The 26,424-nt window shown below is 39.9% G+C and overlaps 1 protein-coding gene and 1 long non-coding RNA gene across 13 annotated transcripts in view; one reads left to right on the forward strand and one right to left on the reverse strand.

Annotated features, from left to right (window-relative positions):
* LOC144313868 (uncharacterized) overlaps positions 1-23,047 on the forward strand; it is a 30,476-nt gene extending 7,429 nt beyond the window's left edge. For 2 of the 11 annotated variants that reach the window (XR_013379506.1, XR_013379495.1), the window contains exons 4-15: positions 300-450; positions 983-1,022; positions 1,106-1,309; positions 2,607-2,828; positions 3,006-3,135; positions 5,222-5,285; positions 6,353-6,560; positions 8,004-8,110; positions 9,265-9,383; positions 10,362-10,537; positions 20,815-21,007; positions 21,749-23,047. This is a non-coding gene — a long non-coding RNA (uncharacterized LOC144313868). Of the gene's footprint in view, positions 1-299; positions 451-982; positions 1,023-1,105; positions 1,310-2,606; positions 2,829-3,005; positions 3,136-5,221; positions 5,286-6,352; positions 6,561-8,003; positions 8,111-9,264; positions 9,384-10,361; positions 10,538-16,256; positions 16,776-20,814; positions 21,008-21,748 lie in introns of those variants that run through there. The other 9 variants (XR_013379501.1, XR_013379496.1, XR_013379498.1 and 6 more) reach the window with 9 other exon arrangements.
* TAF3 (TATA-box binding protein associated factor 3) overlaps positions 1-26,424 on the reverse strand; it is a 180,923-nt gene that overhangs the window by 33,914 nt on the left and 120,585 nt on the right. For both annotated transcript variants that reach the window (XM_077897273.1, XM_077897274.1), the window contains exons 3-4: positions 11,983-13,811; positions 1,392-1,474 (exon numbers count right to left, since the gene is read on the reverse strand). In XM_077897273.1, coding sequence (XP_077753399.1) covers positions 1,392-1,474; positions 11,983-13,811 — 1,912 coding nt within the window. The remainder of the gene's footprint in view (positions 1-1,391; positions 1,475-11,982; positions 13,812-26,424) is intronic.

Raw genomic sequence — 26,424 nt, forward strand, 5'->3', positions numbered from 1 at the left:
CAATAGCTGCTCTGGCTAGGTCTCCCTGCTAATCAGCCTTCTGTCCTCTATTGGTGGAGGGAGGTGGACATTATTAAATTTTTTGTAGGTAAAATAGATAGAGGGCCTGGGTCAAACCGGTATCTGCATAAAATGAGCTGAATTTACAGTATTTTTGTTACACTGTCTAAGCTTGTCAGTAACACTACCACCCATTGTCTAGGTTTTTACTGATAAAACCAAAAAAAGTAATGTGGAAATTATGTGAATAATTTGGGTAAAAAAAGGATGAACTATCTGGATTTTCTTTCAATCTTCAGAAGAACATACATTTTCCTGGAACCATGTTTGCCTCTACAGCACCATTCATCATAATGATATTAGACCTTTTCATTGTGTTGTTTGGAGTTAGCACAAGCAGCAGCATAAAATACAAACTTTTAAGATGTAATGAACCACTGAGAACACAAGGTATGTTTTCTGTTGTCTACCTACTATATAAGTGCATGGCTCCTACTGCCATCATTACAGTAAAATCTGAATGAAAACTCAATGCCCTGTAAGCCCATTTTCTACATAATATTTGACTGTTTACAATGTAAACAAATCCATTTTCAGGCTTACTGGTGAAAAATAAGTTGTATAAGCCAGTACTTTCAGCCTATGGGATTCATTTAAATGATAAACAGTATGACTTATACAAGAAGGATTTTTAACATAATTTACAAAGAAATCACTGTTTTATCACCTTATTAAAATCACATAAGAGTACTATAGGCCTTAATTTGTAGCTCCAAAATGAATAAAAGAAACAAAGGCAACTAACTCACTTTAAAGCAGGGTGGGCTGATGATAGGATGATTCTGTGAAAATTAAGAACAGTGAACACAGGGTTTACATTTCTAGTCCTCTCTTGAATGAACGAATGGGCAGATAATTAAGACTTTGGTTGTTACTATTATATACTGTTTCACTAAACCTTTGGCAGTCTCTTTGTTTTCAGGTACAGAATAAAACCATGAGAATCTCCATTCTTTGTCATGGTGAGTAGAGAATACATACTTGAGAAGGTATAACATTACATCCACCCGGATGGAATACGGCAGTCAGTCTACTCAACATATAGTTTCTTCCTTTTCAGATAACCAGGACATTCAGAATTACTCAGACACCATGTCATGTGTTTAAAGAAGAGAGAAAATAAGAAAGAAGGGATCCTCTAGGTCAAAGAAAGCAGTAAGCATTTACTCTGAGGAAAGAAACCGATACAATTTGAAAATGAAGAATTCTCAAAGGAAAGCTTGATCCTCCGTGTTCATCTCTGGAAAAGGTGAGATTCTAAACCCATTAGGAAAGAGCAGGGAAGGTTATGTTCAATTTCTTTCACTCTAATTGAAAACGTTTATACTTACATCTTGTCTTGGCCAGCACCAACTCTGAGAGTCAATCGGGGGATGACTGGACTTGGGGCTGGAACAATTGGCTCCACTTTTATCTGTTGAAGTTATTACATTAGAGTTAAATGTGGTTTCGACAAAATTCCTCCTACTCCTTCTTCTACTTCCTCATCTCCACAAACCTGATAAGCCAGTTTAAGCCCTGAATGTGGCTAAAATGCTAGATCCAAGGACCATCTGGGCTATTTTGTTTTTTTAACAACCAAAGGCTATCTGGCTTCGTGAGAAATTCTACAAACTTGAATTACATCGTGAAAGTTATGGGAGTTATTTCTGTATTTTCTTAGTTCTGGTTAATTTCTTGGATTTTATGGTTAGAATTTTTAAACAAAAACTCCTCCAGATCATTTGGTGAACATTAATTTCCAGACTTAATAAAGTAGAAAAAAATGCACTGATATCTGCACCTATAAGCTAAAATGTATTTGTTTATTGAACTTGAAAAACATAAACTCATCCTAAGTTTGCATCATCATATAAGAAAATGGAAACACCAAGTGTAACTGCAGCATTAAACTGCTCTGTTTTTAGCTTGTGGTCAACAGATCTGCAAAAGAAAAAATAGACCTTTATAGAAGGATTTGTAGTGAAGGCAACATCTGCTGAATAAACTGAAGACCTTTGCAAATATTTGAGCTAATGGTCAAATATCAAGTATGACTTTAAAGGGGTTCTTCACACGTGTTGGTGTGAAGAGTTCACGGTATAATATTTTGAATGAACAAACTGAACAAAAGCTCTGTAGCTCCAAATATCATCAATGTCAGAGATTTTCAACAGGTGTTTGACTGGCATTTTTGGTGGGACAGTCCTTTGTTGAATGGAACGGTGCAGGCATGGCCAGATGTTCAACATCCTTGGCCTTGGGCCCTGCCATATGCCAATAGTCGCTGCTAGTTACTGTGATGATTAGCTGCAAGCCACTGACTTAAAATATGTCAAGCCCAAGAATTAAATCCTAATAGGACAGTGTGGTAGTTCTAAAGGGGAATGAATCTATAACATAATGCTCAATATATTATATCATCTAGTTAATACATTGCACATAGATCAAATTTACCATTTTTTTTCATATATTTTTAACTATTTCCTTTGAGTTTTTTTTTTTTTTTTTTTTTTTAAATCCATCATCATGTCAATACCTGTGGTTTCGACCATTCTCTTGAACAGTGGCATGTGGGAGGCACTCAAATACTTACTGAATTAATAGCTCAAACACCTTCAACTCTCTGTCTCTGGGTTGTTTTGCCATCTGTCCAGAACCAATTCAAAATCATCCTCAAGGCCCTCAAGTAATTCCAAAGAAAATTTTAAAGATCATGTAAACTTAGCAGAAATTCCAATTCCATCTCTGCCTTCAACACTGTGTATCTGGATCACCTGCCAAGCCAGGTAAGCACAGAGACCACCTCGGTTTAGCTTACTGCTACTTTGTTGTGCCTATCATAGGGGCTGACACACAGTCAGTGCATGAGACACAATCAAAGAAGTTGTCTGAAGCAACAATTTCAAACTCTTACCTCTTTCAAGACCTATCCTGTGATTTCCTTTCTACTTTTGTCCCTCCAGCTCCACCGGAGAAAGCACTGAGGCCACCAGGCAGAACTTCTTCAGCCCATGCAGATCTACAGACTTCTCTGCACCTGATACTGTACCAGAGTCCTGCTCCTCTGGTCTCTTAAGGAGACGTCCTCCTTATGTAGGCATCTTCAACCTCATAGTGCCACGATTTTCCACTAGTTTTTAAATATGCTCAACGATCTTAAAAAACCTGCCTGCCCTTCAGCCTTCTACTGACCACCTCTCCTATATCAGACTCTTGTCAATTGTCTCCTTCCTCACTTACTCATTCTTCAATCTGCTCCAATCTACTGTCTCTCCCAACCAGGCCACTGAAACCTGGAAATCAGTCATTTCCTGATGTCCTAGTATGCTTTCCACTGGGGGTCTCACTGGCCCCCTTTCCTTCTCCTCTACTAAGTCCTCTGCTTGACCACGTCCTCTTGGCCTTCTACACTTTCTTCAGTGGGTGTATTATCCATGTTCATGGTTTCAATGGTAGGTTTTACAATATGCCATGACTTCAAAATTTCCATCTCTAGACTAGCACTGATTGAGCCCAAGACCACAATAGAATATTACCTACTCAACATTTTCAACTCAATATCCTTTAGCGTTTCATCTCACCACATCTAAACTTTAACTTGTCAACTTTCTCATAAAAGCCTGCTCCTCCAAATGGTCACTTTTGATGCATGTCTCATCCACTTGCCCAGTTCTTTGGACAGTATATCCCAGTGGTTTTCCTTAAGGCTCTAGGGGACCAAGGGCCACGGAGGGTGTGGGGGGGCAGTAAGAGCAAGACCCATGGATAACTAGCTAGGGTTTGTACCCACTTCCTCCAACTCTTTTTTAACAGAGGGTTCCGTATCTAAACAAATCTGAAAAACCAATAGTTTGGTCTATTTTGTAAACTATTAAGATTTCTCTACTTTTCTCACCTTTCTGTATTATCTGTAGGAGAACAGACAAATATATCCAGAACAAACATTTTAAACTGCCTGCTGCTTGCCAGGCATTGTGATTGGATATTTTTTAGATGTTCTCATAGTTTTTTTTTTTTTTTTTTTTTTTTTAAACAAACATGAGGGGGTAGGCATTATGGTTTCTGTTTTACAGGGAAAGGTATCATATATGAAGCAATCATTTTTCCTTTTCCTTTTTCTGTTCTAAGGTCACACAAAGAGCAAAACTAGGATTGGATTCAGTTGTTTTGTTTCAGAGAATGGAAAATTACATACAGTTCCTATATTTCCTTAATTCTAAAAAACTTTAGGGTAATATGGTTATAAATTATGAGTAATATTCCACATTCCTTCAGCCTGCAATATTATTTAATCACTTAACCCTTCCTTAAGCTTTATTTAAAAATAAAGCTGCTCTACCTTGAAAAAGATCTTTACCATTACCATATTTCACACTGTCGTTTGGTCCATATCACACTACACAATAATCATAACTCACACCTGCATAGCACCAAGTGTGTTCCATATATGTGATCCAGTTTGCTCTTTGAACTCTGTTTAGTAAGTAAATGATCTACCTGTAGGTCTCCTGACACTAAGTTCACTCTCACCTCTACCATGTTGCCGAGTCCTTTGTTCCGGTAATGGTGGTGTCTTACAAGGAGCTGGCTACTCACTTTCTTGTAAATGTCTTTTATGATGAATGACATATATTTGTGAAATGGTTAGTGTTGGTTGTTGTTGTTTTTAGAAAGGGAGAGAGAGAGGCAGGAGAGGTGAGGGGCAGAGGGAAGGAGAGAGAGGATCTTAAGCAGACCCATGTCCAAAGCAGAGCCAGACTGGGGCTCAATCTCATGACCCTGAGATCATGACCTGAGCCAAAATCAAGAGTCAGATTCTTTTTTTTTTTTTTTTTTTTTTTTTTTTTTTTTTTTTTTTTTTTTATGATAGTCACACAGAGAGAGAGAGGCAGAGACACAGGCAGAGGGAGAAGCAGGCTCCATGCACCGGGAGCCCGACGTGGGATTCGATCCCGGGTCTCCAGGATCACGCCCTGGGCCAAAGGCAGGCGCCAAACCGCTGCGCCACCCAGGGATCCCAAGAGTCAGATTCTTAACTAACTGACCCACTCACGTGCCCCCAGGGTTGGTTGTAAAATCATTTTTCTCTATGTAAGGCTAACTAGTTTATATGGAAATTGTGATTGACTTTGGCCTCACCTCCATTCAACTAAACTGGCTTTTTTTTTTTCTTTTTAAGATGTAAATAGAGGTGCTTATTAAACTGGCTGGGTTGTTGATGCCATCTTAAGTAACTTGTCAAGGTAAAAGAATCAAGACATGGTTATTTATGTTATACTATTTAAAAAGTTTAAATGATACTATATGTAAAAAAAGAAGCAAACAAAAACAGAGATACATCTTGTAAGTCCAATTAAAAATGGTATATATGTGCCCTGAAGAAAAAAGATATTTTGTAAACGTGTGGAATTAATGAATGATTCAGAACCCTGTTACCTTAGACGAGATCGGGCGCGTTCAGGGTGGTATGGCCGTAGACAGAACCCTGTTACCTTAGCTCCAAACTTTTCCTTGGGTAAAATTAGGGTGACCACATCATCCAGAGACATCTTTGAGAGTGAGAGTAGGAGCTATTATTTACGCCAAAAAAGTGTGTAAACTGGGATTGTCCTAGGCAAACCAGGACAGAGAGTAGCCCTCCCAACAAATACTTAAAACATCAATTTCATTCTTAAAGAAGCTAAATAGGATTTAACCTACGGATAATATTCAAAAATATTAATGAGGATGCTAATAATACAGATACACAAAATATCATTTCTAAATTAGAATTTATCAGACTTCTGTTTACATTAACTTTATCCAAAATGCCTACCAAAATAAAAACAAAGACATTTCCTGCATTCATAAAGTAACTTCTCACATGACCTTCTCAGAAATGACTAAACAAATGACAATTATTTGGAATTACTTAAAACCATTCGACTAATGCCACATTTTAATGGCATGAAGCCAAACTCTGGGGACAACATGAGCTTCTAAGGGTTAAAATAAAAGCACTGCACTTGAGAGTGAGCTGAGAATTGGGGCGCGCAGAGCATTTACAGTGGATTACTAAGCTTCCCAATCCACCAAAGAGCAAAGTCCAGTAATAGAAGACTCCTTTGTAGCTAACTAAAAATACATTGTCAGTGGATTTGTCCAGTTTTATGTATAAGCAATACTGCTTTCACCTGAACTAATACTAGTAGTCATATAAGCCCCTTATTGCCATGTGCTGCATTTTTTTTGCTAATCTTCAAGGATTTAGCTTCTTTGCCACATACCTCAGGGCACCAACTGATAAAGCTCTAACTCTCCATTTTTCCAGGACACCAGCAGTGCGGCCTTGCAAAAAATGAAAATCGCTCAAGAGATTTAAAGGGGAAATTTATTTTTAAAATCCTGACTTGAAGCAAAGAGGTGGATTTTTAAAAAGCTTATCTATAAAGAATCAGTTTAAATTTAAATTCTATCTTGGAACTCTTTCATGCATTCCAGCTTTAAAGTTTATCTTCTGACAGGGACTTTCTGCAAAGGTAATGGGCAGCTTTGTCAATATAATCTGGCCAAGTTTTTATTTTCTATTTTTTTTTAACGTTAAACTTCTTTCACTTAAAAAAATGTGTGCTAGATAGAGGAATAGCAAGTTCAGCGAATGCTAGTTCAGATTCCCATCTATGCTAATATGTCAGCAAAATATCCAGAAATAGTACTGATGAAGAGCTATTTTTAATAAGCTAACATTTTGGATGTGGAATTATGATGACTGGCGAGCATCGTATTGTCTTTCTTAGCAATTAAGGTCTTTACATTGGTTCAATTTAGAAGCGTGGTCTCAGTACTGATAAACTGTTTAAGACATTAAAAAGACAGTCAGAAGGAAATTCTACAGTGTGGTCAAGTATGACAAGTGGAATCCAGCAAGGAAAACTGAAACAGAAGGCAGGATTCTGCTTTCGCTCAAGTTCATTCACACCCAGACCTGGAGATGGTCTCTGGTAAATGGCTACTGATTCCAACACACTCAAGGAAATGTTAGGTGACTGGCTTCCCCTTGGGACAGAGAGTTGTAAGAAACAGGAAGAGAGTATCTTCCTCTTTTTACTGGGCTACTGGATTGAGTAAAAATCCTTCATTTCACTAGTTAATGATGAGAGCTGATGAGAAAAAACTGGAAAGGAAAGTACTTTGTTCTAAACAGATGGAGGAACAATGGCAACCTTTTGTCCAACCTTTATCCAACCAGTAGGACTCTTTGGTGTTCTCTAAAGAACAAATTGTTTAAGTTCAATAAAAGATTATTTGAGGGCAAATGCTAAGGGAGTTGGAGCTAGATTAAAGAACCATGAACCATTGTAATTGTTCTGATTACTGAAGTCATTAAAGCGCAAAAGATCGCCATCGCCCATACTCTGAAATATAGTGGTTGAAGAGGAGTTCTCTAAGGTCTCTCCAGGGACTACAATTTTCTCAACTCAAAATGTTCACCTAATTTCTGAGTGTGAAACTATGGTTAGCCTTCTCATCAGCTCCTCTCATCTGAGGTGACTAACTGAGAAGGGTGTTGTGGGTGACAAAGAACATAGGCACCACTCATGCGGACCTGGGGCCAAGTCCTGGCTCTTCCACCCATCAGCTACAGCAAGCTACTTGACCTTTCTATGCAGTTTGCTCAACTCAAAATAGCAGTAACAGCACCAAACCCTCCAAGCTTTTGGGAGGATTAATTCATAGAATTCTGGCCAGGTCTGGTGCTCATATGCACTCACTAAGCAGCTTAGTGATGGTATCATATACCAGCAGATGGTATCATTTACCATCTGGATTAGTTCATCCAGTAGCTGATTTTGGCTCAAAATAACATTCATCAATATATAGGATAAAAATTGGGGGAATCCTTTACAGAATTTACGACCTTTCCATTTAGCAAATATCAATTATCTGTGGGTTGATCATCAATATAATTGACTTGTTTTAAGGAAATACTGAAGAGTCATCTTAAATGACACCAGCTGGTCTTCACTTGGAGTCTTCAATGAGAGGGGAAAAGAGAAGGCCTCTATAAGCCAAAATATTCTTGGAGAAGGTATGAAACTCATTTCTAAGCAGAGGTTATACTTTATGATGATGCCATCTCTTCTTGGTATTGACTGGGAAGGAGACAGAGGGAAGGGAGCAGAGGGTCAGAGAGGTTTGAAGAGGCTGGTGAATAACTAATAAGTGGTATAGCCAGAATTCATAGTTAAGTAGGTCTGACTGGCAAAGCCCATGATCTTCGGTGGGCCAGCACTGGGCCTATTTATCTGCAGGTTGTGACATCATCATTGTTTGGATGACATTCTACTGTGCCTTCTCAGATCAAGGGCATAAAAACATATTTTCAAATTTGACAGGTGGATTTTGGTTTACATTCTGTATCGGGTTATATGGACAACTGTTCAGTTCCAGTAACAAATGAGATATTTTCTTATTTAATTTTTTCACAGTAATCCTCCTTCTAAAAAACACTTAAAAATACCAAAAGTCAATTTGAACTAAAGTAGTCCTGTAACATTCCTCTAAACTTCAAAAATCCAAGTCATGTGGTACACACACTGACACAAGCACAAACAGAGAATTTTAACTGCTCTGAAATATACCATCAGGTTTATCACTGCCGAAGCTATCATGTTATGCTTGTGACTGCACAGCATAATTGCTCTTGATATGTTTTCCATAAAAAGTTAGTTTGGTTCTATTTTAAAGAGCTGAAAGATCAGACTCCTAACCTTGACTAGTGTATATTACTGCACATGAGGAACACAAATTGTGCATGAATCATTACACTGTGGATTATTACCACTACTAGAAAAACAATTTTTTCTCCTGATGATGCACCACTGAGCCAGGTGCCTTACATAATTTCAATTAATCCATTTTTAATTTAATGTAGGAAAGCGTAGTGGTTAAGAACATCAATTATATAGCATCTGACAGCCTGGGTTGACATGGTGGCTCATGTTCTATCACTTCTGAGGTGTATGATCATGGGCCACCGGCCACCTTATTAATCTCTCCAAGCCTCAATTTCTCATCTTAAGGTGATAATGATTATGGTATCTACCTTATAGAATTGTGGTAAGAAGTTAAACTTACATGTAGTGCTTGCATGATGTTTAGCATGTAGTAATTACTCAATAAATATTAAGAATTAGTGTTTTGCTGCCTTTCATTGAATGTCACCACATCCCTGCTTTAAAGATGGAGCACCTAAGGAGTAAAGAAACTACAAAACATGCCCTGGATCTTAAGTCAGATTTGCTGGATTCCAGAGCCCATGCCTCCTTCAACTTACCATGCAGATCTCCATCTAATTAATGGTACCTTTACTGGTTTTTGTGTTGATAATGTGGATGTGGCTGGTAAAAACTTTATAGGCAGGTTAAATAAATACGGGGAGATGTTTTTCTTTTATTAAAACAATGCCCTTGCTTGCTGATCTGGGTCAACATCTGTGAGTTGCTCTTGTGAGCTGGTCAGGATGGGAAGGAAGGACGACACTGTGGCCCTCATTTTTGTGACAAAAGACATTTTCTCAGGGCAGCTAAAATGTGCCTTATTTTGATCTGCGGATATGTAAAGGAATTCTTCAATGCTATGTATACTTTCATTTACTTGTATGTCTTGATGCTCGGGGAGGAACATGTAGAGTTGAAAAAGGAGAAGTCAAGGTTTACGTTCATGTCTCAATTTCTGCACCTTGTCAGTGGCATCTGCATGGGCTGCCCTGGCCTTTATCCTCTCCTACCTCCATCAAGAGCTAAACTTTAAAAGGATGCCAAGGAAGGAGAGATCATTTTTCAACACTGCTAAGCACAGCTGACGCCCCCTTCCCCCCCGGCCCATCAAATGTAAGTTAGCTAGTCTGGTCCAGTGAAGTAGCAAACATGTTACTATATTTTATGGGTTGATTCAAAAATGAAATAATATTAGTTGCCTCCATCTTCAGTATGATCCACACTGACTGGGCATTTACTTACGTATGTGCCAGATACAGTACTGAGCACATCTCAGATGTACTCTCATTTATTATAAAAGTAACTTGCCCAGTGTCATACAGCTAAAAATGTCAAGCTGTGAACTCAGGTTTAACTCTAGAGACAAGACTATTTATTATTTTGAAAGCCTTATATGATAGCCAACTTTTATAAATTTTTATCTTTTGTCATTCATCTGAGCCTTAACCCATCAAATGTGATACAAGGACTTGTTTTCTTCTGTTAGGTGAAGTCTAGCAAACTTGTAACTGAGCCTTTACCTCCAACCAAGTTAGTCTGAGGGACTTTTCTTTCCCAAAGTCAGGTGGAAAGGCAAGGATTGCTGTTACAAACCTAATCTGATGGGCTTTACTCAAAGTCATAATGGCCGTTGAAACAACTCCATTGACTTTCCAAAGTTAAGATGGTGATGAAAGCAACAGTACCCTGTTTGATCTACTGAGGGCTCAGCTGCCAAGGTGCTAGGTACATGACAGGTAAGTGATAACTGCTGCTGGGCAAGATCTCCAGCAATAAACATTTCGAGACCATGAAGAAAATATCTCTGTGTCAGTGACCTGGCTTTTGCTGGTTGTGTGACCTTGATCTTGGACAAGTCACCCCCTCAGACTTACTTTCTTGTCCACAAATATTGGTAACGATACCTGCTGGACATCAGGCACAGGTATGTTAGAAGGAGAAAATAAGGTACGTGCAAGTGCCAGGTGCCACATGAAAATATCAGAATGATAAGATGATTTTGAAAATGGAAACAAGAGTTGGATTTCTGTGTCTTGTTAACTTGATGTTCAGTTTTTAGTATCAGGATTTCCATTCTACTTCTTCATATTTTGGAATAGCCAAGGGGGACAGAAAAAGCATAAAGGTAGGCAGAAAGATGTGAGAGCTGCCATTAGTGCTTGTCAGCTAAACTAACTTTTCTAGGTAAGTATGAATTTTGAAATATTGCAAAAATGCTGGTAATAGATCTGCTGTGTGTTAAATACATCTTAGTTTATTATGTGGAAAAAATTACTATGTATTCTTTCTGGCCAACCTCCAAGAAGACTGCTTTTCAAGAGGCAGGGAAAGGGTTTCTGAGAATTTGTGTGAGACACAGTGAATAGTTAGACTTTTTAAGAAAATTTAAAAGAAATTTTCAGACCAACCAACCACTGTAATCCAAGGAACCATGGACTGAAGAGCAAAACTATAAAAGCAGAGGTCACATCCTGGGTCCAATGGCTTGAGGTCTCAGTTTCTACAGACCTGCAGGATATGCATCAGTCTCCTTGGCTGTACTCTATGAAAGACTGACTTACTTATGTTGTAAAATACCTGGAATTATTCTCTGCTCACCAGCCAGGCTGCCTGATCAGCCTAGATACTCGGAAACATGTCCTAATCTTATAAAAGCAGAAAAGAGGAGGACAAGAGATGCTACAGAAAGTAGTAGACAGTCATAACCCCAAACACTTGCCAACCCAGCTCACCCTCCTTCAGGAGGGACTCCATGGGCCTAGCTCTGTCCTCTGAAAACACTGCCCTCTGTCAAATGGATGCTGTCTTTTTTTGGGTACCTGATATTTGGGTACAAAGCAGTGTATGCTACACTTGATAATTATAAAAATATTATTTACAGGTGAAGATGATGGATTTTTTTTTTTAACTGCCAGAGATTAGTCTGTTTACGAGAGGGCTTATAGTCTTTGATTAGCTCCCTCTTGGGCTATGAATCTGTAACATTTTCAGCACAGAGGGGCTTGGTTACAAGTTTAGGGGTCTTAAGAATTAACATGAAATCTCACAAGCACATGATTCGCCCTCTGGTTCACTGGAGGGCAGTGCACAGCCAGAACACGGACACCACCGTGGCCTTCGTCTACCTGCCTCTCTCAGCGGGACTGTTTCTGGACCGAGCCGGCCAAGGCCGGATGCTTACTTTTTCATGCCTGTGCTTCTCCTTCTCCTTTTCTCTCTTCTCTCTCTCCCTCTTCTCTCTCTCCCTCTCCTTGTCTTTTTTCTCCTTCTCCTTCTCTTTCTCTTTCTTTTTCTTCTTTTCCTTTTTGTCCTTTTTCCTTTCCTTCTCCTTGGGCTTCTCCTTGTCTTCAAACAGTTTGTCAGGGAGCACTGAGGACAAGGCGGGCAGGGTAGCGGGGACCCTGGCGGTGGCAGCGGGGCTGAACAGGGGCAGCGGCGCGTCCTTCGGGGGCAGCACCAGGGGCGCCGGTGCCGCTCGGGGCCTCTCCTCCCGCCCCTTCTCCTTAGCCTTCTCCCGCTCTCTCTTCTCTTTATCCCTTCTGCCTTTGTCTCGGTCTTTCTTCTTATCTTTATGCTTCTCTCTCTCCTTTCTCACCATGCCGTCTTTCAACCTTACTTTTGGATCAACATCCTCAAATTCTTTTATTTTAAACTTATAGGGATCTGGCTCTTCGTCTTTAAGAAATTCCCTCCAGGGGTACTTGGTTTCCTTGGTGCTCTCCTTCTCCTTCTCTTTTTCTTTCACTTTGTCTTTCTCTTTACTCTTCTCCTTGCTTTTGTCCCTTTCCCTTTCCTTATCTCTCTGCTTCTCCTTCTTCTTCATTTTGGTCTTCAGTTCCTTTTTCAACTTCTTTTTGACTTCCACGGATGAGGGCAGTTTGGTTTTTTCCTCGTACACCTTGTGCAGAGGTTCTGGGGTGGGAGGAGACACCGAAGGAGAAGAGATGTAGGGAAAGCCGGGAGGCACGGCTGGAGGGGCTCCCATTTTTGCTTTACGCACGACCTCATCAATGGATGCGTCCATTGTCCATGAGTTGTCGGAACTTGAAGTTCCACCCGAAAGAGGCAGAGGAGTGGATCCTGACTTAGTGAAATTGTTGGAGGATGTGGAGGCTTTTGGAGTAGTACATTCTGAACCTGAAATTCTCTTAGGGCTGGTAAAGAGGTCTCCTTCTGATTCTGATCCAGAAGAAAACTCGAAAGGGTCTGGCTCTCGTTCAGCACAAGCCCGTGCAATCACAGCATTGATAGAGTCATCGATCGTCTTATCTGTCACGATGGCCTTCTTCGGCTGATTCTCATTGTTGAGTTTCCCAGCATCTGGAGGGGTCTGTATTTGTTTTACCTGAATGGTCTCTTTATTGAGTTTTTCACTTATCGTAGCTGAAGGAGTCCTATTTGGTGTTTCAGGTCTGACAGGTGCTTGGGGAATATGAGTCATAACCTTGGGACTCTTGGGGCTCTTGGGGCTCTTAGAGCGTCCGGGAGATTTCTTCTCTTTGGATATAGTTTTTGGTGACCGAATAGGACTTCCGACCATTGCTGGTGACTGGGTAGTTTTAGGCGATTTAGTCTTCTGTCCTGGGGAACTACTTTTAGTCTTTGTTTTAGGCGTAAATGACTTTGTTTCTAATGGTTTTGTGATTGGCATTTGTGATTTTGCAACTGGAGCCAACATTGGTGGCTCTGGTGATGGTGGTGCTAGGTCTGTACTGTCCTGTACGTGGACTGGAGAGAGCATTGGCGGAATCTTTTGGGTATTTATTGAGCTGAGGGGTTCTCGAGCTTCCAATACTACTATATCCAGCGTGTCCCCTTTAGTGCTTAATAGCCGTGGTCGCTTGATGGCAGGCATTTCTTCAGCTTCGGGACTATCCAACGGTCTCTTACCCAAGAAATTCTCATCATTAATAATTTCCTCCTCTTCCAATTCATCATCCTCCTCCAAGGGAACTTGCATGGCTTCTGCTGACGTACCACCATCAGTGGGCACCTGCTCTTCTTCTTCTTCTGGTAAAGGAAAAGAAAAGAGGTATTAGTGGAATATTTAGAAAACCCTAACAAATAAAAATGATGTTTAAAATATGATTCCTAGGCAAGAAAGGGAATTATTCATAGTGTTTAGAGAGTAGTAAAGTGGTAAATCTTCAAGGATCTTCTAAACTTGCACATCATCGCTCTTTGAAGAGTGGTGACTGGATATCCAGACTGATTATTTTCTTTTCAAGTGATTTGGCCTACTTTCAAGATCTGGAGTTTGCTAAGTAGTTCCTGTTTGCTTCCTTAACTGTATTCCTAACCTGACTAAATATGGTCTTTCTCTTCCTTCTTCTTCTTGTGTACAGGTGTGCATACATGTGCACCCCTGCCCCCTGCCACCACATACATACTTCTAAAGATCAGGAGATGGGTTATTTTATGACTACTATCCTCAGAAATGACAAAAAAAGCATAGTTTTTTTAAGGACTCTTATAACAAATGTTGATTCTTGGGAGTTTAGAAAATGCAAGCATCCAACCTGGATATGATTCATAAGCTGTTATGTCTTCTGTTTTGTTTGCTTGATGTTGGCCACTTTCAGAGACAGCATGGTGCAATGGCATACATACTGGCTTGGGCATTAGAGAGACAGTGTTTCTGCTAGCATTCTGGCACCACAGAGCAACAGGCTGTAGGCAATCTCTTAACTCCTTCAGCCTGTTTCATGACCTTTCAAAAGAGGCTAATGTTACTTGCCCTGCCTACTTGAGTAAGTTGCTTTAAGATCACTTTCTTTCTTTCTACACATATTAACTAAGCATATTACAGTTTAGCACAGGGACAAAATGTGGATTGCACATAGAAAGTGGTTTGTACTATAAGACAGATAAAGAGCTACAGCAGTTCAAAGCAGAAACAGATTACTGTGATATTAAAGATCTAAGGAAGATTTTTACTTATTAGGTAAGTGCTTTAGATATTTAGAGACTAGGAATGGTGATGTATAGGGAGAGGGAATAGATGCCTAAGAGATGGAGGTGGAACACAGGGAGCCAGGGATTAATTCATCTGGCAAGTAGGATGCAAGATGGGGAGTAGTACAAAGTAAGCTTACTAAGGTGGCATCCAGATCTTAGAAGCTTTGAATTCCAGAAAAAAAAAAACAAAGTGATCTTTGTTCTACTGGTAGTTTGGACCTGGTGAAGATTTTTAGACAAGGAAGAAAAATCACAGGGTATATGTTAGCAAATTATTCTGGCAAGAACATACATGACAAATGGGAGGTAACCTAATAATGGAGAGGTGACAAGTTAGGGGTCACTGAATTGATGTAGGTAAGTTACAACCGGGTCTGAACTAGAATAGTGGTAACAACAGGAAGCAATAGAGGTAGATGACATTTTTGAACACAGAATGAATGGAATCTAATAAATGATTAGGTCTAAGAATGGAGGAAAGAGTCAAGCACCATCTCAAGGCTCTGAGTCCTGGTGAGTGAGCATGCAGTCATTAAGAGAAATAAGCAGAGAAGGAAGATGACTATTAATCAGCTCAAGCCCTAGACACAGAGTTGGGTGAACAGGTAAAGATGACCAGCACAAGACAAATTTGGACATAAGGACTGTTAGCAGGACTTGAGAATGACACTATCACCCGTTCACAACCCTAAGTCAGAAACATCCTTCCAGACTACTTTTTTGTTTCTCCATTTTCACATTGTGAACACAGTTTTCTACTTTCCTATAGCACACTCTCCCCATCGCTATTACTGTTAGTTTGAATCCTTAGCACTTTTCCTCTGTCTTCTAAATAGTCTCTCTGCCTCCAGTTCCTGTCTTTCACATTGCCTACGCTGATCTTCTGAAACCACAAATCCAAGCCTATCACATTCCCTGTCCTAAGAACGTTTCATAGGTCCCTACAGCACTACTTTGCCAGAGGAGTTCCCTGAAGCCTGAGGGTTCTGTGGAGCCCCTTCAGAGCACCACACAGTACAGACTGGGTCCCCTAGTCTCTATCAAATGGAATGGTTACCCCTAAGATGATCTATTTCACATACTGAGCTTCTACAAAGGCTTTTGTTTTTTTGTTTCAGCAGGTTGAAAAGCAGTATTCTAAAATGTAAAATGAACCCAATTTCCCCAGCACTACCTATATGGTGCTCCATCATCTGATTCCATAATTAACCTCACCTTGCACTGCATCCCAAACACTCTGCCATTCCAGCCACGCGACTGACAGTTTCTCTAGGCCTCCCCTCAGCAACTCTGCACATGCAGCTCCCTCTGCCTGGAACGCTCTGCCCCCCACACTTTGGTGACTATCTCTTCTTAGCATCCAATCAGGTGTTCCCGCTCCCATGACACTTTTTTTGAGCAACTAGAAATGATCACCCTCCCGCTTTGGATTCTGCTGTGCTCTGGTTACATAAGCAACAAGCAAGTCTAGGACATTTACCATCTGGTCTTTTACAGAGTAGTTTTCAGATTCCTGTCCTGGATCTACACAACTCAGAAAAATTGAATAGCCCTTTCCAGCCCTATCTTTATTAGAATGACAAGATGGACCTCAAATCTGCTCAAACTGCTAATAGGCAAACATGAAAAAATGAGAAAGAAGACAGTGTTATGATATTCTCCAAGTGAACGAATAAAACATTTTAGAGTACTTATTACTGTAATATTTCTAAATTCCAAAGACCCTCCTTCTACCTCACAGAAGTTCATAAATCCCAATGATGCCAAAGCAGGAAGAGGAAGGTTTGGCTTAGGCAGGGCCCTTTAGAATATGTTAAAGTATATCTTACTCTTCTAATTCTAGATCTAGATCAGCTCTAGGAGGTGAGTCCCCCAGACAGGGCCTTTGAGGGAAGCCCTTGGACCAACACAAAGAGAGTCAGTTACAGGTTCTCCAGATGAAAGGTCTGGTTTGTTTTTGCTTTTTTAGCTAGAACAATTAGTTAGAGTTCACTATTCAAACTACTAAATAATAATGCTGGTCAATAACAGAGCTATACATTATAAAGTTAACTCTGCAATCCTTTTTTTTTTTAAGATTTTATTTATTTATTCACAAGAGACAGAGAGAGAGAGAGAGAGAGAGAGAGAGAGGCAGAGACACAGGCAGAAGGAGAAGGAGGCTCCATGCAGTGAGCCCGACATGGAACTCAATCCCAGGTCTCCAGGATCGGGCCCTGGGCCGAAGTGGGGTGCCAAACCCCTGAGCCACCCGGGCTGCCCTCTGCAATCCTTTTTGAGAAGATTAGAAACAACAACAACAACCCAACCCTCTTCACTATAATCTCTCAAAAACCACATAACAGCGTAAGTCCAGAGTTAGCATCTGCAGGTCAAGTGGATATCACCTCCTCTATCTGGCCTAATAACTATCCTCCAATGAAAGCAGTCCAGAGCTGCTAGGGACACTGTTTAAGGATAATAGATATTTTAGTAAGGGAAGCTACTTCTGGACAAGTGTTAATGTTGATGCTGCTAAAGGTATATTAAGGAATTCTTAACAAAGCTGATATTTTCTATTCTACTTGTGTTAAAGTTTGGCTAACGTTAATAGGGATAAGACTTTTGATCTGACTATCCTTTGTGTGTGAGAACTTGTTTGAAACTGTGGTATCTGTTGTAATTGATCATTACTACTATCATTCTTCAAAGAATACTATAAATTATAACTCCCACGCTTTTAGGAAAAAAAATATGACAATAAGAAAAGAGACACATTAAGAACCACACTTAAAGCAGTATAGGAACCTTTATTTAAAAAAAAAAAAGTCAAGTCTCTGGTAAAGGCTCATGCTCGCTATCTACAACCCTGTTCTTCATATAAATTCACTACAATTTACATACATATATATATGCATATATATATATGCTATACTTCAATCTACAATTATAAATGATATAAATGCTATAGTTCAATCTAAGGAAACCCTGTCATATTAATAAATAAGCAACTTTTCATTCTGCCAGAGTTTTGCACATATATGTGGGATGCTTTCTTGTTTGTCAAAAAAAGGAAATGAGGAGAAATAATGTGAATGACTCAGTGCAAATTTATCACCATGGTGAGAAATACAATTTGAAAGATACTTAACTGGCTAGCAAATTCTGTATCTTATCATAAGATGTGGAAAAAGAATGAGATAGAGATGATCTCTTAGGTGTCTTCTCATTTAGACAATCCATGATTCCAGGTCAATATCTGATCGCAAAATTACATTTTAACCTTTTAATTTGAAATAATTTCAAACTTACAGAAAAGTTGTAAGAACACTACGAAGTCATGAATACCCTTCACCCAGTTTCACCCAATTAACATTTTCCTTCAGTGTGTGACTGCGAACAACTACCAAGTTCCCTTCTACTTGCATATCAGAAATAGGACGGGTCTGTGGTAATGTCCATCTTTTTAAAACTTTCACAGATGTTGATGCGGATCGGGGAGTCCCTACAAACTCCACTCCAATTTTCCCTCATTAATGACACAAATAAATAATCCACACTTGCTACATTTCCCAGATGAGTAATGAAAAAAACATGCTTCTTTACCAAACTTCTCAAACAAAAGACAAAACAAGACAATGAGGCCTGAACACACCAAAAGGCTTTTTAATGGGTTAATTCTAAGCTACTATAAATATTGACTTAGAACAAAATATCTTTTTAAGTAGAATAATAAATGCCTTTAAAGAAACACTATAATCTAAAAAGCTCATGGACTTTGGGGGGGGGGGAGAAGGAAATTGTTTTCATATGGCACTGAAAGCTTTTTATCTCATTAACTACACAGATGCATGCAACTTTAAAATTTAGTGGCATGATCTCAAAATAGGCAGAAACTATACTTGCATTTCTAAACTTTACATATACGGACAATAAAATGCTATCTGCATGTATTTCACCAAAAGTTAAATGTATTTAAAATCAGATTTCTTGTGATTTTTCTTAGAAATATACATGCAAAAATTTCTAGCAATTACGACAGAAACTTAACTTATTCTCTTATTAGTTTACGCATCCTGTTTTTATAATAGATTCCTCTTTTATTAACAAATATGAAAGGATTCATTTAGAATGCATATTTTTTCAAAAAACCCCTTGCTGTCTATCTGGATATTGTGGCTATTTATTGTCGCCAGTTCTTCGAAGGGACTCACTCTTGCTATTATTCATTCACTCACTCATCTACTGGATGTCTTCTGAAGACCCCTGTGGCAAGTACTCTGTTCAATCCTATATGAAGTAAAAAAGGACATGATTTCTCATCCTTAAGAATCAACCACATTTTGTGTCCATCAGCTCAAGCGCCATGGCAGGGATTGGTACAAGATACACACAGCCACAGCCGGGGATATGAGGACATGGCCAGGGGCAGGGTGAAGGGGGGTGTTAAGACCAAAACCACGTGTACCATCTGTTACCAGGTGCCATGAGTCTACCTCACACAGCTTGCTGAGTTCTCCTACATCTAAGTTTTCTCATCTGCAAAACCTCAGTAATAACATCTGACCACCTACTTCTAAGAGTTGAGGATCTTTTTATTGGGGCCATCTCTACATGCAGTCGATGGTACATGTGGGATGATCTACAGGACAGGACAGAGCTATTTCTGCCTCTACACATTTCATGGACTACATGCAATAGTGCTTGGCATTCTGACCACTTCATTTATGCCTCGGATAAAGGCAGTGTCTTTCAAAATGTTGCCACCAAAATATTTTTAAGGCTGTAAAGCTAACAAATGAACAACTCTCTTCTACTTTTTGAGGTAAGGAGACTGAGAAAATGGGACATAACTGAAGTAACCTGATGGAACACTGGGGACGAAGAAGGTTTAGAACACAAGGTACTGCCAGGGGGTAAGGTTCGGGTAGGAGCCTGTTGTGAGCAGGGTCTGGGGTCACTGGAAAATGGTGGGTAGACATTGGATGCCTGGGAAAGGCAAGAAGAGCAGTGATACAAAAACAATCCATAGCGACATTTTATTTGTGGTTCCAAATGAGGCTAAAAAATTTTTCTAAAATCCCATCCACATCCCCACATAAAATATTTTTCAAATTGTGCTGTCTATAATGTAACAGAAATTAGGCCCTTAAAACACAACTCAGTGTGTGTAAGTGGGTAGGTATTTTTTAAATAAACCTATTGACAAAAAAAAAAACAACAAACAAACAGAAATTACTAGCAAAGACAAGACAATTAGGCAGTGACAATTCATATGGTACGATCAATCAATAACACAATAAATTAATAGCAGAGTGAAGATGATGTGTTATAAATACTTATACACACACTGACCTGTAAAAAAGCACTATTTCTCTAACATTCTGCACAATAAAAAACTAAAATGCTATATAAGCAAGCCAACCTGAAATGACACCTAGTATTATAAATGGCCTAATCTATATGTTAATGCTGTTGTATCACATAACTGCAGCAAGACTAAGATAACAATATGACTTTGGGGTTTCTATGGCTACATCCTGGGCTAACGGGCCTGAAGGGGCTGGCTGCTGACACCACACAAGCATTCTGAGTGCTTCTTTTTCGTTATTTATGATATGATTTATGATAACGACAACATCTCCTATTTTCTCTCCTCCTCAGGTACAATAAATTGCTATCGTTAATCACCCTTCTTGGTTCAACTATGATTACAATAGCATAATAGGGCCTAGCTATGGTAATATTGTGGATTTTTTTTTAAAAAAGAAATAAATACAAGATCTCTCCAGACAACGTCAATATCTCTAATATTTTAATCAACTTCCTTTAAGTCCTCTGAAATAAATTCTATTATAACTGAGATTCCATACCGAGGATGTAGGCCCTTCATGCAGATCAAGCACCACAAATTTGCAAATCACTGCTGCCCTGATTTTCTTGAACTCACTATACTAGTAAGACTATGCACACTATGTTATAATAGTGACAAGTTTCTTTTCCAAGACAATGTGTGGCAGTTTGTTTCGTTCCTACATTGATGAAACTAATCTTACTGCTGTTTTTTTCTACCCAGGACCAAACAAATTAGGCAAATTAACCATTCATCTATCAGAAGGCAAACAGAGACAGAATAAAAACTTTGCAATCGTTCAGACACGTGTGACCTGCCTTTGCTAGTTACTGGCTATGGAGTTGCTTCATCTTTCTGAACTTCAATTTCCTTTTGCGCCAATTAGGGTTGACACAAAGTACTACCTCTTTGGCTTGTAAGTAACAATAAAAGTATGTGAAGAATCCAGCAAAGTGTGTAATAAATGAGTTACAGTATAAAAACAGAAGATAAATTCTTCCCCTCTCCACATCGATCCCTTTTTGATGGGCTCCTCATCAAGAGGGGGAGCATATGTGCTTTGGCCAGTGGGTGAGAGCTGGCAAATGAGACATAAACAGAGGTTTGAAAACCACTCATGTACCGGGGCTTGCCCTTGTACTGCTCCTGGGAAACTTGCAACCACCCCCATAAGAACAAGCCGAGGTTAGCTTGCTGGAAGGTACATGCGTGGCTTAGAGCCCCAGCCAAATCCTCAGACATGTGAGTGAGGCCATCAATGACCAGCTGATGGCAAATGGACAACTAAGCCCAGCCACATCCAGCAAAAGAACTGCATAGCTGAGCCAAACCACAGACTTTAGGAGCTAATGAACAGTCGCTATTTTAAGCCATTCAATTTTGGGGTGGCTTGCTACACAGCAACACGTTAATCATGTATTCACATACACATGTACAATGGATTCGTGTCATCTGCGGTGCTTATGTTCTACAAAGGTGCTGTGAACACTAAATTAGCAAAAACTGAAATGTCGCTCCCAGGGGAAATATAAGGTTAGGTTCCTGTGAGGCTCTTGTCACTATGTATTTGTCAGCAGATCAATACATAACCTTGTTTTATGTCATTTAATATATACTGTTGGTTCATTAACACTGAACTTGTTTTTCTTTTTCACAGCCAGCACTGTAATTCACACCTGAATGAAGCTGATGTAACACACGTATTATTTCCATAAGGCATATCCTAGCCTTCTGACACTTGGGAACACTGCCCACACTTCAGCATCAGGCCTGGAGGCCATTTAAAACAGCATAATCACTAAAGGGGCACCTTGGTGGCACAGTCGGTTGAGTGTCTGCCTTCAGCTCAAGTCTTGATCCTGGGAGTCCCACACTGGGCTCTCTGCTCAGCGGGGAGTCTGCTTCTTCCTCTCCCCACTCGTGCTTTCTCTCTCTGAGAAATTAAAAAAAAAAAAAAACAAAAAAAACCCCAGCATAACCACCAAAAAAAAAAAAGCAAAAAATTTGAGAAACACGGTACAAACAGACCATGGAAATGACATTGTTTACAGCATGAGAGCTAAAGCAACAAGGCAGAGTGTCACCTTGTGTGGACTCAGCTAGAAACTACATGCCAAGCAGCTTGGATTCTTTGCCATACTTTGCGTGTCTGTGAGTGGCTGTGAAAGCATCAAGTGCGCTCAATGTGGGGTCACACGGTCACTTTAGTGAGAGCGCAGAATTGCAGATACAGAATCCATGCATAACGAGAATCAGCTTTATATAATTATATGGCTATAAATTCATCAGCATTGAATACTTCTATGGACTATGGATTTATTTATTTATTTTTAAAGATTTTATGTATTTATTCATAAGAGACAGAGAGAGAGAGAGAGAGAGAGAGAGAGAGAGAGAGAGAGAGAGAGAGGTGCAGAGACACAGGCAGAGGGAGAAGCAGGCTCCATTCAGGAAGCCTGATGTGGGACTTGATCCTGGGTCTCCAGGATCATGCCCTGGGCTGAAGGCGGCGCTAAACCGCTGAGCCACCAGGGCTGCCCTGAACTATGGATTTAAATAAAACATTTTATTGGAAGGTAATTCCAGTCCTCAGGAGGCATTTAGTGAAAAGATTAAATATGCCTTAAGAACTGCAACATCGTGACCATATCTGACAAGGCATTTATTTTTCCAAACCCAAACTGGGACATATTTTGGTTTAAAGAGGTCAAAGTACTAGCTATGCACAAACTTTTCTGCTCACGTCACACTACCATTGTTGGGATTTCTGGAATCTACCAAGCTCTTTCCCTTTTCGGCGTCTTTATAGCCACATGTTCTATTCTTCTCTGCTAGGAACACTCTCCCCTTTGTTATTTCCACACTTGTTTCTCTTTCTCACCCTTTATATTTTAAGCTTATGTACTGCCTTCTCAAAGGAGTATTCTTTGGTCATTCCCTATCTCCAAAATAAAGAGTCATACACAACTTGTGACTGATTATTAGCGCAGTTCTTATCTGTTTTCCCAACTAAACTCCACCAGGACAGGAACCACATTTGCCTGTAGCTGTTAAGCAATCATCCCAGGCTGACAACAAATGTTTTTTTCAGAAATTATTTGAAAAATAATACAACAATTTTACCATGTTTTATTGATTCTAAGTTGTTAAAATATAAAAAAGTGTATAGCTCTGAAGATGCAAAGTATCTTGTCTCTGATGGACAAGTAATCATAGTGATGCAGGTCATCACCAACCTGTGGGTGAACTTGTCATTCTTGGTAAAATGACAGGATGCTGCAACTCCTAGGTGTTTCAGACAACGAACTATTTAAAAATTTGAAAAAGAAATATTTGTTCTATGCAGTTAAAAAGTAATGTTTTATATGATAAGAAAGAATTGTTTCTTAGTCCAAAAACTGTGGTTTTTTTATTAGTGGTACATTAAGAATGGTGCTTCTTAGTGTGGATGATGTCTTAGGATCAAACATGACAGTCGTTCCAAATGATAATTGAATGCTTGCTATATTCCGTCTCTAGAACACAGAGAAACAACAGTAAACTGGACAAACCTAAAGCCCAAGGACCCAAGAAGGGAGGACGTTCTCACTGTGACTCAGTGAGAAAAGCTCAGATAAAACAGTGGCTTGGCTGTTGCCCTATGACCTTCATTTTCTTCATTTTTCTCTCCCTCCCTGTACTCACTCACGTAAGACAGCCCTTCGTCACTTAGATCTTGGATACAGTCCTTTGTACTAGACCGACTGGGCACATGACCTCTGTGTTTAGAAGCATGCTCTTTATTTCCAGTCCATACTTTATTTATTATTAAGGCAGTGTTTCATTATAGTGGAAATGGCAATGAACTAGATAGAAGACAACCCTGGTTTATGGAACCAGCCCTTTCCTATCCTTTGTGTTGATGGGCACAAGATTTTTCAACTGTACGCACACAAAAATACTGTTGGCCCTACTTGCTTCACAGGATTATCATGCACGGACAGCAAAACTCAGTGGGAAATCCTGCTGAAAACTGTCCCAGTGGCCGTGGATGTCAGGGATGGCAGATCCTTTGCTGCCACCTCCCCATTCCCCCGCCCCAATCAGGAGCCAGCCCCAGCCAGGAGCCACTCCTGCACTTGCTCTTACTCCTCTTCCCCCAACTATACGGGTACAATCCCAGATATTTCAACAAAATCCTGAAAAAAGGTAGGCTTGTGATAATTACACAATGACTGTTAAAAAGCAAGATTAGGAAGAAGACTAAATTCGGGATGACTCCAGTTTGAAATGGTGAATGATCAGTTTAGTAACAAGTGATAAATTTGATGGGGAAAGAAAATTACTATTTAAGCTTCTGATGTTTACTGTCTCATCCCATCAACGCCAAAGATCCTTATATTTAGGAGACAGCCTATAACATCTGCTGCTGGTCTCTCAAATTTGGTGATTCAGAACCAGCAAAAAACACCCCAAGAAGCCATCCATTATTACAAGCCACAAAAATAAGCAAATCACAATGGTATAAAAATTACTAGAAAAATGTATTAAATTATAATCAGCTCTCTCCTGGCATGGATGAAAGGTAGGGAAGGGGAGCCAAGAGGTTGTTAATCAACTTGTGAGTAACAGAAAGTTACCATCTACCTCAACTACAGATTAAAAGTTCTCAAAAATCTGAATCAAAGGTACTGTATTTAACACTAAAACTACTTGGAACTTCATGTCATCTTTGATAAAAGGTATGTCAGGAAGTCACAATGTCTCAGGGATGAACATCTTGATACTGTACTTGTGCGACTTTGCAAATAAATAGTTTTGACTGCAAAAAGCTAACTGTGACCACACTCACCATTAAGGCCACAGGATGGGTGAGGTTCTCCAACTCTAAATGCAGAACTGCATCATCTCCCTGCTCAAAGACCTCCAATCACTCGGCATCACAATTAGATTAAAATCCTAATCCTTACTGTGGCCTATAATATCCTGTCATGACCTGTCCCACCCTGACCTTCTCTTCTCCAACCACACTTGCTTCTTTGGCACTGGCCACACTGGTTCCCGGGGCTCTCCCGATGGCCCAGAATGTTCTTCCTCCAGGTATTCTCATGGCTGCTTCTCTCATTTTATCCAGGTCCCCAGTATCACATCCTCACAGGTCTTCTCTGATCACCTTCCCTCTATGACCTACTTGCCTCCCAAGCACTTTCATGCCCTGCTTTATGTCTACTGCAGTCACTCCCGCTTACATTATTTATTTGCTCACTATTTCTGTCTCATCCACTAAAATGTAAGCCTTCTGAGAGCAGGGGCTATGTCTTCTAGCCTGTATTCCCAGTGTCTAAGATAGTAGCTAACCCAGAGGAGGCCCTTAATACGTGTTGAGCAAAAGCTCATGACCATGCGGTATTTCTCACTGGTGTGGTTGACACTGGGGGCTAAGGAAGGTCACCTGAGGCAATACATAGTGTGTGAAGAGCAGAGAACCAGGGGCAGACATCCTGGGACTAGTGGCAGGAGAGGCTCATGAAAAGGGAATAAGATGAAGATGGGATGGCAAATAAGTTGGAAGAAAACCAGAGGGAAAATGTGAGTATAAGAAAAGGTTTCAACAAGAAAGGAATATTTGATTGTGCCAAAGATCACAAAAGTATCAAGCACACCACTCGCCTCCCTATAAAAGTTATTACACTCCACGCTAAGTGCTATGAAATAAACAGGATAAAATAATAGAGGATAGCAACTAATGAGGCAGTAGTGAGAAAGAGTGCCATCTCCTTAGTAGAATGAAGACACTATCTTAGTATCAATGAAACACAGAGCTGAATAATCAGAACAGTTAGTCAGGAAAAGTATTCTTGGCACAGGGAATAGCACGGAGAACAGCCACATGTATAACGAGGTTGTGTGCCTGAGGCATTGAAGGGAAGTCAACATGGCCAGAATAGTGTAAAAGTACAATCAATGAATGTGATTGGCTAGACACATAGATAGGGATTCATGGGTCATGGTGAATAGTTTGTTTTAAAAGTTTGAGCTGTTTTTTTTTTTTTCTTTTAAAGATGTATTGATTTATTTTTTGGGGGGGGGCAAAGAGAGAGGGGGAAAGGGAATATCAAGTGGATTCTATGCTGAGCATGGAGCCCGACTTGGGGCTCGATGTTACCACCCTGAGATCACGACCTGAGCTGAAATCAAGAGTTGGATGCTCAACTGACTGAGCCACTCAGGCACCCTCAATCTGTTGTAAAAAGGTTACTTCAGCAGCTGTGAAAAGAATGTGAAGTAGGTCACTGGTGACCTGAATGAACAGCTTCAGTCTGGTGGTGGAGGCAAAAGCCAGAGGGCAAGTTG

The sequence above is a fragment of the Canis aureus genome, chromosome 5, assembly GCF_053574225.1.
Source record: "Canis aureus isolate CA01 chromosome 5, VMU_Caureus_v.1.0, whole genome shotgun sequence".
Classification (NCBI taxonomy): Eukaryota; Metazoa; Chordata; class Mammalia; order Carnivora; family Canidae; genus Canis; species Canis aureus.